Source organism: Psammomys obesus, unplaced genomic scaffold (genome assembly GCF_907164565.1).
Source record: "Psammomys obesus unplaced genomic scaffold, mPsaObe1.curated_primary_1811, whole genome shotgun sequence".
Taxonomy (NCBI): Eukaryota; Metazoa; Chordata; class Mammalia; order Rodentia; family Muridae; genus Psammomys; species Psammomys obesus.
Window position 1 is genome coordinate 6,123,335 of NW_026591086.1, and position 13,008 is coordinate 6,136,342.

At 46.7% G+C, this 13,008-nt stretch overlaps 1 protein-coding gene across 1 annotated transcript; it reads right to left on the reverse strand.

Annotated features, from left to right (window-relative positions):
• Positions 1 to 2,270: 2,270 nt before the first annotated feature.
• On the reverse strand, positions 2,271 to 7,513 carry Nefm (neurofilament medium chain). Its single transcript, XM_055609880.1, has 3 exons — positions 6,373 to 7,513; positions 5,516 to 5,640; positions 2,271 to 4,100 (listed from the first exon to the last, which is right to left on the reverse strand). Exons 1-3 carry the CDS (start codon positions 7,447 to 7,449, stop codon positions 2,762 to 2,764), a joined length of 2,541 nt encoding a protein of 846 aa, XP_055465855.1. The 5' UTR covers positions 7,450 to 7,513; the 3' UTR covers positions 2,271 to 2,761.
• Between the last annotated feature and the right edge of the window lie 5,495 nt (positions 7,514 to 13,008).

The following is a 13,008-nucleotide window of genomic DNA, read 5'->3' on the forward strand; positions in this document are numbered from 1 at the left end:
ACTTTGATATATAAGATAAACAGTATCTCAAAAGCAATCTACTGGCCAAACAGCAACTCTTTTTCAATAGCTTAGTTGTTCCTGTAGCCAGAGACAGACTATAGAGACATCACCCTCTAGCTTCCTGACCACTTGGAGGTTTGAGTATTCTTTCTCACCATCACTGAATGTATTTGGACACACTAATTTTGGATTGTTTTCCGTTAAATTATAGTGCAATGTTTATCATTCTCAATAGAACCAGTAATTCCGGAAGGGAACAGTTTGTCTCTAGGGATCGTCAATAAACATTTTGTTTACTGGACAAATCGGCAAGGCCGTTTATTGTTTTAAAAATGTTTACGTGGATTACCAAAGGAATGCTGCTTTATTATTTGTGAGGAGGTCAGAATAGTTTTTCTGTCTTTTGTCACACACAGAAGTGTTCCTAAGAAAGAAAACGAGGAGGCTGAGAATAGCCAAGGCTGGTGGGGTGAATACACAGTTCTGGCCTCAGAGAGAGTTCAGCTGACTGATACCACTTTTAAATAGTACATGCTACAAACAAACAAACAAACAAACAAACAAAAGAATAAAAGATAACAAAATGACAATACAAAAAAAAAAGTTTCTGTACCCAGAGACCCGTGCTGGTCCTCCTTTTTCCTCCATTGGTACTTTTATTTGATGAGATTGTTCTAAGAACAAATGATTGTTTTTATAATAATGTTTAATTATTTAGTAGCTACTTAAAGTTTACGTGGATTAGCTCGTATAGAGCCAGCCTCCATTTTTACCTCTTATAGGTAAGAGTATTTATTGATTTAGAAACGTGGATTATCAAAGGACTGTTGTTTTACTATTTGTGAGGAGATCAAAATAGCGACTGTCTTTTCCAGTGCATGGAAGTATTCCTAGGAAAGAAAAGTGGTGGTAGAAAAATTGTCAGGGCAGTGGGATACTTACTTCTTACTTCTGATTGGTTCCCAGGCCGTGGGGAAGGGGAGCCGCCCTGTCCTCCCCCCTCCCCTTGGAATGGAATCAGGATGCCTCTTCTGTTATTGGCTGAGATGGGAGGCCAATATGAAGCTGTTTTCTGGAACTCTCGTCAAAGGAACATAGTTCTGGGCTGACAGTCTTTGGACAGCTCGTGACCTTTATCCCAGCTCCTCCTTCCCAGCACCTGCTTCATCAGCTGATGCCTTTCTCCAGGTGTTATCCTGGATCCCTCCAGTATGCTCATCTTATTTTTAAATTCTACATAGAGTTGAGTTTTGGGCTGGTTATATTTAAATAGCCTTGTTTCAAGTTGGGTGTCATGGACATTGCTGCATCTGAAAAAAGATGGGTGTTTTAACATAAGCCATAAGAGTTGTTTTAAAGAAAAGATAGAAATAAATACGTATGCAGGTGACATGCAGGTTCTGTAGAAACTGAGCACTGGCAAATGGCTGGGGAAAGACCACTATGAGCCTGCCATTGGCTCTGAGCTTCCCTGGGTACATTCAGAGTTTCAAAATGGAGTATCTTGAAAAACCGTTCAAAAGAACATCAAAGGAGGATATCCTTGGACTGGTCTCAATGACAAGAAAAAATAAAGACTTGGAAAAAATAATATGCTAATTAATTTATACATGGGTGTAAATGTCTAAGGCAAATAGCTTTGGAAAGGAAATAGTATTATTTTCCCTTGATCAAGACCAGGACTTTCTCCATAAATCTGCTTACTACCTAAGTCAAAGGCTCATTTTTTAAAAAAATAAATCCAATAATAATATTTTATTTACTTTAAGTATTTTCCCAGCTAATACAAACTAACAGTATAAACCCTTTTCAACCAAATTGAGAATCAGTGATGGAAAGCACCTAACCAGAGTAGATATTTCTTGACTATTTAAACCACACATTTTTTTAACACTTGACTTTCCTGGTTGTGACTCAATTCCAGGGTACTTGTCATAAGCCCATTATTACCCCTCCTATGGTCCTCAGGATGGAAACATCTAGAGATCGAAGACTTTTCTCACAAAATCTTCTTTTATTTACCCACGACGATTTTATTTTTTATTTCAGAGCTACAGTTTTAAAGTTTTCGGGTGAAGCTTGGGCTAAATAAACGTGTCAACACATGAAAACATCTTAACACAATTTGTTTTCCCATTAGATTCTCTCTGAGGAACTGAGATGAGCTGGCCACTAAGAATGTCTTCCCACTGAAATGTGTTCTGGGGGAAGGCAGCTCCTGGCAACAGATACTTCACTGTGAAAAAACGTATCACCACACATTTGACTTATGTTTCCAGGATGACCTTTATTGAGCGAGGACTGCTGTGACGTTTAACATCAATCAACATAAGTTTGCAAACTGTGCAGGTCAGCAAGGTTCTCCCATGAACAGAAGTCCATTTTTAAATGCACCAGTGAGGTAAACGTAAGTATTCATATATAGCTTTCTTAAGGCTAAGAGAGTTCTGTTTCACTTATTATTTTTTTGGCTCAGTTGGTACTTTGCATAATACATCTCAAGACATCCCCCAGTGCCCCTCTTCCAACAGCTTAGGAAACTGGCAAATTCCCCAGGTACATACACGATCATGCATTTGAATCCCCCAAGGACTGAGGAGGGGGCACCCTGAGCTTGCATGCAGTTCCCTCATATTGCACAAAGGAAAATACAATGTCTGGAGCCCCTCATGGGAGAACCCATTCTGTTTTGAAGCTGTCAATCACATGCATTTTGAAATTGTCGTATGGCTTAACCTTTTGCAATGGACTCAAAATCTTAGTCACCCTGGGTGACCTCCTTGACTATGGCGTGTGAAGTGACTTTTTCTACCTTTTTGGTTGACACTAGCTTCTCCTCAAAGGTCTCCTCATGCTCTTCGACCTTTTGAGTGACGGTTACAGATTTGGTGATGTATTTGGTAGCACCATCGCCGCCCTCGCTGGTGATTTTTTCTACCTTCTTGGTCACCACCACTTTGTCCTCACTTCTATCATCCCCTTTCTTTTCATCTGCTGGGCTCACATCTAAGCCATTAGTGACCACCCCTTTCTCCTCCTCCCTCCCACTGCCCTTCTCCTGAGTTTCCTGCTCTTCTTCCTCTTTTCCTTCCACCTCCCCATTGATAGCTATGTCTTCCTTCCTGGATTCCTGTGGGCTTAGATCACCCCCTTCCTCCTCAGTGGCCCCCTCCTCCTCTGCCTTCTCCTTCACCTTCTCCTGCTGCTGAGGCTTCTCCTCTTTGGTGTCCTTCTCCAGGCTCACCTTTACCGACTTGGTGATGGTGATCACCTCCTCCACGGCTTTGTCTTTCACTGGGGACTCGGCCTTCTTTTTATCCGGCACATCTTTTGGCTTCTCCTCCTTTTTCTCTACCTTCTCTTCCTTGGGTGATTCCTTGATGACTTCCTTCTTTTCTTCTTCAACTTTCTCTTCCTCCTTCTGCTCACCTTTGCTTGCTTTGGCTTCTGGTTTTGGCTTCACTTCTTCCACTGGTGATTTTGGCACAGGGGACTTTGCTTTCTCTGGTTTCTCTACCTTGATTTCCTCCTTGACGGCCACTTCCTCAACTTTCCCCTCAGCTTTCTTTTCTTCCTTAGCTTCTGCTTCCTCTCCTTCACCTTCTGCCTCAGTTTCTCCTTCTTCTTCCTGCTCGCCTTCATCTTTTTCACTGGAGCCTTCCTTCTCAGATCCCCCCTCTTCAGCCTGGTCTGACTTGGCACCTTCGTCTTCTTCCTCTTCTTCTTCCTGGCCTTCTTCTTCTTCTTTTTCCCCTTCCTCCTCTTCCTTAGCCTCAGGAGACTTCACAGGAGACTTTTCAGCTTCCTGTTCCTCTTCCTTTTCTTCTTTCTCTTCTTTTTCCTCTTTGGCAGAGGCTGCCAACTCCTCTGCAATGGCTGTGAGGGCATCTTCCATTTCTGACTTCTCATCTTCCACTTTAGTTTCTTCTATGATCTCCTCCACAAATTTGTGTTGGACCTTGAGCTTGGGAGCCTCGACTTTGGTCTTCTGAATCTTACTGGATATTGTGACAGAGGGCTGTCGGTGGGTGTACAGAGGCCCAGTGATGCTTCCTGAAAATGTGCTAAATCTGGTCTCTTCACCCTCCAGGAGTTTCCTAAGGAGATAATCAAAGAAGATGAGGAATCATTAAAGACTCATCTGATCTTCTAATCTTCATTACTATAAGGCTAATGAAGTGGCCACTTTTGATGAATAAAAACCACACAAGAAAAACATTCTGTTTACCAGTGCAGTGACTACTGTCACTTTATTGACGTGTTTATCATATCCAGTGGCGGATTCTCCAAGTGTGCCAGCCAGTCCTCTGCTGCAACATCTAGCCACTCCCAATAGACAACTAACCACACCCAGGCAGCAAGTCCCACTCTGCAGCAGGCACGTCATCGGTGTGTTAGGAATGTGCTAAAAATGCCCCTTGTGGCCAGCCCCCTCCATCCCCCAAAGGGCGGCCTCCCTCATCATTTGAATTGTTAAGATTTGTATGAATTTTTAAAGCAAATAAAATGTCCATGCTAAAAATGAAAGCTATTGAGCATGGGTCAGAGTGTTGATGAATTTAAATTACACCTAGATGCTAATCTAGGTGAACCAAGTTCTAATTTGTTTTATGATTTCAGTGACAGCATATCTATTTGTACGATCATCTGGCTTTCTTTAAAAAAAAGAAGGTGCAGTTTATTCTTGCTGTACCATCCTTATAGGAAATGATTGCTTTGTCAAGAACGGTGTGCTTTGAATCCGGCCAACAGAAAGACAGCATCACTCAGGAGGCCTAGAGCCAGCCACCTGATAAAGAGACCAAACCTAATTTCCCTATACATTTAGTTCTATATGTTTCTAGACATTCATGTTTGTATAGACCTAGCTACATGAATGTACATCCCACTCTACATATATAAATATATATTACGTTCACATACATATTCAGAGTGCACGCAGATCATCTACAGACTGAAGATAAGTGTGTTTATATTCTACTGCGTCTATATCTAGTCTCAGCCAGATGATGGCAACAGTAAGCTATAAGAGAGAGACAGAAGTAGAATGACCTGGTGTTTGTCCTTGACATTACAAAAGAGTTAGAACCATCAGATGAAGCATTAAAAATTAAAACTTCATCTGCCTGTCAGACACACAAAGGCACTTTCAGTGTTTGAGCCTGTTGGTGTGTCCCCAGCACCTCAAAAAGACCCCTTTTCCACTTTTTGTGTGTGCATTTTTGGGCTTTTTTCATATAATGTATTTTGACTGTATTCTTTTCCCTTCCCCCAGTTCTTCCTCTTTCCAGGATCCTCCCACATACACTCTTTAAAGCTGAATAAAAGTGGTAAAAATGTATCTGCAATACTTAGGATTCAACTTGTTTTTAACTGAGCAGGAGAACCAGGCCTCTTTGAGCCGAGACTGTTGCAACCTGCCAGCTTTGGCCTAAGCGGGGAAGGGTTTCGCCAGCGGCCTCTGCAGTGCGGATTGCACTGCGCCTGAACCAAGTCTGCAGAGATCCTGTACCTGTATGCGGCGATCTCGATGTCCAGGGCCATCTTGACGTTGAGGAGATCCTGGTATTCTCGCAAATGACGAGCCATTTCCCACTTCGTTCCCCGAAGTTCATTTTCCAACTGCTGGATGGTGTCCTGAAAGGCACAGGGAGTCTCCAGAAACTTCCTTCACAAGACACTCGCTATCCCCTCCTCCCCAAGCCCATCTCCCGCCCCCTCCCTCCCCAGCTCCATAAGCCTAGAAGATACCACTCCTAGCTCCCTCCTCCCACCCCCGCTTTCTTTGGTAATGGAATCCAAACAAAGTAACAAAAAACAACCGCACATTTCCCAGGCACAACACACCCGGAGATCGGTAAAGCCTAGATCGCCCTCCAGAAGGGGAACGCCCGGGACTCTGAGGAAGGTCACCGGCGGACCTGGCGATCTATCCCCCGACCCAAACTCGGTACTGCGGCCAGTTTTGAGAACTCAGGGCTGCGCAGGGGCGGAGGGGGTGGGGCAGGGCGGGGCCTGGTGGGGGAGGGGGAACACCAGAGGCTCTCCGTGCTTCTGCTCATTAAACGATGTACTTCTCGATCACCCGTGTGTGCCTCCTACTTTGACAGTGGGCTCTCCCCTTGGGAGAGCAAGTTTTTGAAGGAGCTGGCATTTCTAAGTAGTTGCGGCGGATGGGTGGGGCAATGAGGAGGGGCGGGGCCAGGACCCCGGGCTAGGACTGACTCGGGTCCGCTGCGCCAGTGCGCTTTGGCAGGCGGCCACCAGGGTGCGCGACCAAGAGGGCCTCCGGGCGCGCGCTCGGGTGTCGCGTCGGGGGCGCGCGGCGCTGGCGCTGGCGCAGGCCGGCCGCGCAGCCGCGGTTCCTACCTGGTAGCTGCTGAGGTCGTGGTTGTGGCGCTCCTCGATGTCGCTGAGCTGGCGCTCCAGGGACTCCTTGGTGCCTCGCACCGACTCGAGCTCGATGCTCTTGGATTGCAGCTGGCGCCGGTACTCGGCGATCTCTTCCTTGGCGGAGCGGATGGCCTCCTTGTTCTGCTCGGCCGCCTCGGTGAGCTTGGCGTAGCGGCATTTGAACCACTCCTCGGCCTGGTGCATGTTCTGGTCGGAGTGACACTCGAGCTGAGAGCGGATCTCCTTCAGCGCCGTGGAGATGTCGGTCTTCAGGTAGTCTTTGCGCTCCACCGTGATGTGCGACGCCTGGATCTGAGCCAGCAGGTCGGCCACCTCCTCCTCGTGGTTGCTCCGCAGGAAGGCCACCTCATCCTGCAGCGACTGCACCTTCTTGTCCAGCTCCACCTTCACCATCGACGACTCCTCGATGTCTTTGCGCAGCGCGCGGATGGCGGCCTCGGTGTCGTCTCGCAGGCGCGCCTCCTCCTCGAAGCGCTCCTTGAGCCGGTGGATGTCCTCCTCCAGGTGGTCGGAGTCCAGCTGCACCTGAGCCTTCTCGTGGTTCACCATCTCGAGGGTGGCGCGCAGCTCGCGGATCTCCTGGTCGTAAGCGTCGCCCAGCTGGGCGTGCGAGGCCTGCTTCTGGCGCAGCGCGTGGATCTCCGCCTCGATCTCCTTGTTCTGCTGCTCCAGGTAGTGCACTTTCTCGATGTAGCCGGCGAAGCGGTCGTTCAGGCCCTGCAGCTGCTCCTTCTCGTTGGAGCGGGCCAGCTTGTAGTCGCCGCCCGAGCCTCCGCCGTTGAGCAGCGACGAGGACTGGCTGAAATCGAGGCTGCTCTCGGCCGAGCTGAGCATCGCCGAGCTGTAGGCGAGGCGCGGGGCGAGCGCGCTGCGCTTGTAGGACGAGGACACGGTGCTGGGCGAGCCGCGGGACCACGACTGCGAGCGGAAGCCGCTGGACGGGGAGCCGCTCACGCGGCTGAAGGTGGAGCGGGTCTCGGTGACCCGCCGGTAGGCGGACGGGTTGCCCAGCGGGTCCAGCGCGTAGCTCATCTTGGAGGCCTTTGGGGTGTGTGGCTGTCACAGCGTTCTGCCGGCCTCGCCGCAGCCCCTTTATAGCGGAGCGGCTGGTCCCGGGCCAGGGCCCCGCCCCGTGGAGGCGGCGGTCGAGGAGGCGGGGACTGCGGGCACCGGGCCGGGGGTGGGGGAAGGGGGGGAGGGGGGGAGGGGGGGAAGAGGAGCCCTGCGGTGATTCAGCGGCCGCTCCGAGTTCCACGTGGGCCCTCGCCACACCGGACCCCGCACTTTGGTGTTGCCGGGCCGGCCCTTCCTCTGCGTCCCCTCGGGTCCAGGACCACTTGTGACCCGGCAGATGTCCTTTCTCTGCTTTTCACCTGCAGCCTGCGGCTCACAGCTTTGGAGCAAGTGCCCTTCCCCGGCGTCCTTTCTTTGTTTAGCCGCCCGCGGCCCCTTTGGGCAGCTCTTCTCCAGCTTCCTGGCTCTTCTTTGGCCCCCTACCTAGAAGTCTCTTTCTTTCTTACTTTTGGTCCTAGGCTCTGCTGTACTTTATGATCCCCCCCCCCCCCCCCCTCTCCTCCCTCCCCTCCCCCCCCCCCCCCCCCCCCTTTGTTCTCCCCAGGCATTTCTCTTGAAGCCCTTTCCCCTGGGACTTTTTTTTTTTTCCTTTGCAGCCTAGCTTTTCACCTCATCTCCCACCCCTCCCACACACTCTCTCCTTTTTCTTTCCCCACCCATCTTCTTCCTTGTCCGCCCTCTCCTCTTTCTCCTCCTCGTCTTAAAGCAGCTGGAGAGGAGCTGAGAGTTAATGCAGAAGAAAATAAAGAGAGAGAGTTTTTGAGAAATGGCCCGCCTGAAACCTCCGGGAAGGGGACAAAGAGGACAGGCCCGGGGTGGTCATTGGTGTTAAAAAGCGGGATGTGGTTGTCTAACGGTCGGCAGCCGGCAGGTAAGGCGTAGGGGCGCCCTAGGATTCGGCAGAACCAAGGACAGCGCCTAGGCTGGCCCCCGGGACTCTGCTGGTTAGCCTGCGGAGCCCAAAGGAGGGTCGCTTCTGGCTCTTCTTCCCCCCGCCCCCCCGGTGGACACTATTAAACCTATCTGTAGTGACTGTTTGTTTGTGGGAACCAAGCTGGAACCCCCACGCTAAGACTTCGCTGTAGTGCCGAGTTGGCACAATGAGCAGACTGCAGATTTTGAAAACAACTAAAATTCATTAAACTCAGTTAAGGGAAATAGAGACTTGAAACCCAGTTTGACTTTACCAACAAAAATGATGGATGCTAGGGAAGAAGGAGACACGAGGCCTAAAATTTGAAGGTCAACTGTTCATTGGGAAGGGGAATTTGAAATCCGAGATGAAAAATCCGGGGAGACAGAGTGCAGGATAAGTTTGAAAGATGCTTAGTCATCTTTCTGTCTGGTTACTACTTGTGTGTACTGTAATAACTGACAGGGTAACTGAATTAGTTTTAAATTAATTGAAAGGTAGCTGGACAGACGCATCTCAGCCTTGAACAAACCAGGTGTCCCCCTCCCTTAAAAAAACACAACATTTTTTCCTCATGTAGATTTTGATGACTGATTTGGAATAGATCAACCATCCTTTGAGCATGTTTATTTAAACAAACACGCTACAGAGGGTTTCCTTTGCTTGTATAATTTTAACTGAAAATGCCCTTCTATTCTGGATGACAGTTTGGGAAAATTCAGAGTGAAAAAGTTCTGAGTCCTGCCAGACACAGTGAAGAATGGAATGCAGTTCTAATGCCAGAGCTGGGGGGTGGGGACGACACAGGCCAGAGTGGCAGATGTGAAATGCTTGCTGTGGGCAGGGATAAATCGGCGCTTGGAAGCAGACCGAAATACCTTCTTTTTCAGCATAGATTCTCTGCATCATTATGTGACGGGGTTGTGTTAGCCAGTAAGTAATTACTGATGGCTTTCTCTCCTAGGCTTTGATTTTGTAGTTTTACAAGCTGTCACGTCATGCCTTTTAAGGTAGAAGTGAGATTTTTAAAAAGGGTTAAAGGGTTCATTTGAGGAGCTACTTTTGGTCCTCGGATGTGAAAAACTGCAGCATTGCGGGCTGTGGAGGTGGAGGGCGAGGGGGCTGGGCATGAGGCTGATCTGATCTGCTGAGCGTTAGTTAGTGCTCAAGCAGGCAGCGTCCAGGCTCAAGCCCAAAAGAGTGTCAGGCCACAAAGTGGCAGAACCAACTTGTGAATACGGTAAAACCAAGATTTGTCGACTTCCCGTGGGAAAATAAATGAAAGTGAAAACTCCGTGGGTCTGTCAGATGTGGGCTAGAAGGGTAGGACCTCAGCGGGGTGCCATCTAGAGATGGCTGAATCTATGGCTGAATCTTAACAATGCTTAAAATCTTAGCATTTGTGCTGGGGTACTGCCTGCTTTTAATAAGGTATGTAAAGCAGCCAACAGTGCCTTGCTGCGCACGCACGGGAAGAGCTCTCTGCAGTGATAGCACATGGGTAAGAGACAGCTTCAGCTGCGAGTTTTCTGTGGGGCTTTGGCAATGAGATGACTCTGCAGAGACATTTACAAGGAAATACATGTTTACTTTCACAATCAGCCTGTTTTGCCCCATGTCTAAACTAGCTCAAGAACTGTTAAACATCCAGCCAGTTACAGAAAGGGAAAGTGCTGCTCGCCAACAAAGCCGTGGCTGATTACTGAGGCTAAACCTGGTGCTGATCGCTTCATGTCTTAGCTCCAATGTCACCTGAACTGTTGGTTAACCTGGGCCTTAAGGGATGATGCAGGGACTCAGAAGCCTCTCTGTTAAGGGGGGAAAAAATGTGCTAATGGTTTTAAAAAATTATGGCTTCAGTACCACTGCAGTCTTCCTCAGTCTTCTACTTTGTACCTTGTTCTTTCATTTGTGTATTTCTCCCGAAGGTGACTTGAAGGTCAAACTTATCACTCAGTTTCCCTCTTATTTTTCAAAAGGGAGATAGCAGCTATTTTTCTTTCCTCTTCTCTTTTGAGTTTTTGAAGGAAACTTACCTCCTTAATGTTTTTTCATATAAAGAAATGTTTTGCGTAGTTCCTTTCCTGGTGACAGCATAGCTATGGAACTGTAACATACTAGCGGTAGAGAAAGTGATGGAGAAGGGGTATCTGACTTTACCATCCGGTGGGTCTGGCACTGAGTTTACTACAGCACTTCCGTGGTTTATTTTGAAGAGGGAAGCTACACGTAAGATTTAAGTAGAAGAGTTATAATGAAATTAGCCCTGAATTGTTGCATAAGATATACTGTCTGTTTTGAGTTGCCTTTTGGAGAATGGAAGAATACTTTTGTATTTCTTCATTCCTTTACTAGGGCGAATGAGAACGTTAACCCGTGTTAAGAGAGAAGCACTGTGAAGAATTTGAGAGTCTGTGTAATGAAAATGAAAATACAACATTTGCATAAGAGTTTCATTTATTGGGTCAAAAATGAAGATGTATATTTTTAAGATGAATCAGGTATTTTATCCCTTTTCTACTTCCTTTTTTCTCTTAAGATTTATATATATATATATGAATAACGGCAGCAAGAGGCTCTGGAAAGAAGGGAGGAAGAGGGAAGCGAGTAGGGAAAGCAGGAAGGGAAGGAGGGAGGGATGGAAGAAGGGAACCACATTGCCCACTTGGTAGGTGGCATTTGCCTATGATGAGATCCCAGCAGTCTGCTGTGGTGTGAATTCCATCCTGTTGACTGGGTTATGCGTCTAGAACCTAATGAATGCTTACTTAGGAACTGTCCTTTTCTAGTTAGTAAAGGGGTGGTTGATGCAGGAAGCCCAGAACACTTTCTGCTGGAAAGGAGAATACGAGCGAACAGAGAGCCAGAGCACTTATTTCTTCTTGGGCTTCGGGTGTCAAACTTCACAGGCAGGCCGTGCCTGTTTATCCGCTTTAGTCGTTGAAAGCCACATCAGAACGTCCCCAGGAGAGAAGCACTCTTTTCTTAATCAGGACAACTGGGTCACCTGTGTACGCTGCTATTGTTTTTTAATTAAAGCACATCCTCTGGCGCAGCATCTCTTTTCCAACATAGAATCCCCGAGAACGTGCTTGCTTCTCTAATCAAATACTTTACCCACTGAATAATATATTTCTGCCAATTGCTGCCTTTACGGAGTGAGTCTGAAGTCTCCAAAAAATCTTAAAAATATTTCATCTTTATGTTCTCTAGATGTGAACTTAAATTAGCTTGGAAATTTTCTCTGTGGAGATTTCATGTTTTCCGGGGGGTGGGGGGAAGCTTTAGCTTTCGGCTTACGCCTAGCTTGCTGGTTCTCCTTTTTTGCTGTGTAATGCTATCACTCTGCTGCTGTGAATCAGTTTCATAAAAGCCAGAGGAAGGAGAGCTGGATTTTATAAAGTACCAGAGCCTTCCTGAGATGAAGTCTATAGCTAGAACTCACCACAGATGAGTTGAAGAGGTATTGTTATATTAATTTGCAGCATGTTTTTAATGGTCGAGCTGTCTTTACCTGTAGAGTCGGGACAGCTCTAGATGAGCTGCATTTGAACACTTAAAGCTGCAGTGCGTATGACTTTACCCCTTTGTAACCTTATCTTATCAAGCTTTCTGTGGCCTGACAGAGAGAGACACACATTTCTCTTATTGAAGACACTTCATTAGAATTAACTTTATAACCATTATCGATCTGCAATCTATGGCTTTGGGATCAAATTTCTGAGCTAAATGTGGGGATATAAATTTGAACATTTCATCTAGCAATTGTCATCATTTCAAACCTGAGTTCTTTGCCTCAGTGTTGATTATCCTGAAAAGTTGTGTTCTCTCACACACCTCTGCAGACGGCTCATGAGCAGAGCCTGGAGTTTCTCTTGGATTGCCAAGAACATCGCATCGTATATTTAAACAATATTTCATTTATTAGTTTATAAAATAGAAATTTACAAAGTGCAGAGAGACAATGATATATCTTCTAGTTTTAAAAGAAATTTAAGTATAGTTTGGAGTATTTATCTAAATGATATTATGCCTATTTGCAAAAAATAAATGAAAAACACAGTCCTGTGCACCATGGAACCTGGGTTTGGGTCTTGTATTTCTTGTGAACACAAAAAGATTGTTCTAGGTTCTTTAGATCAAGAATAAGTAAACAGAACAGATGTTTACTGCTCCTGACTGTAATCCTAGCATTTGAGTGGTAGAGGTAGGAGTTCAAGGCTGATGCTACTATGTTGAGTTTAGGCCATCCTGGGTTACTAGAACCTCAGAAAACAAACACAAACAAATAATGATAATAATAATAATAATAATAATAATAATAATAATAATAATAATAAAGCCCCAACAGTAGTAATTAGTGCTATTGCCAATCAGGAAACCCTGACTGGGTTTGATATTAGTTCCCTATCTGCCTTTTATTTATGGAGGTGAACCCAAACACAAAGTTGTGCATGGTGTGAGCTGTGGTGTGGCCACTGTTGGTGACTTGCAGCCTGACCTAGTAAAACTGGAGCACCATATTCCTTCCTACTTAATAGGACCAAACCCCAACAGCTCCACTCTCAGGCTTTTACATGTAAATACAACTTTATATCATAGAA

Bases quoted from the DNA above. Each gene is read 5' to 3' on its own strand.
- Nefm (XM_055609880.1), bottom strand. From the start codon at position 7,449: ATGAGCTACGCGCTGGACCCGCTGGGCAACCCGTCCGCCTACCGGCGG. The intron at 5,641-6,372 runs GTAGGAACCGCG...TGTGCCTTTCAG, and splicing joins ACGACCTCAGCAGCTACCAG to GACACCATCCAGCAGTTGGA. The intron at 4,101-5,515 runs GTACAGGATCTC...TTATCTCCTTAG, and splicing joins ATCGAGATCGCCGCATACAG to GAAACTCCTGGAGGGTGAAG.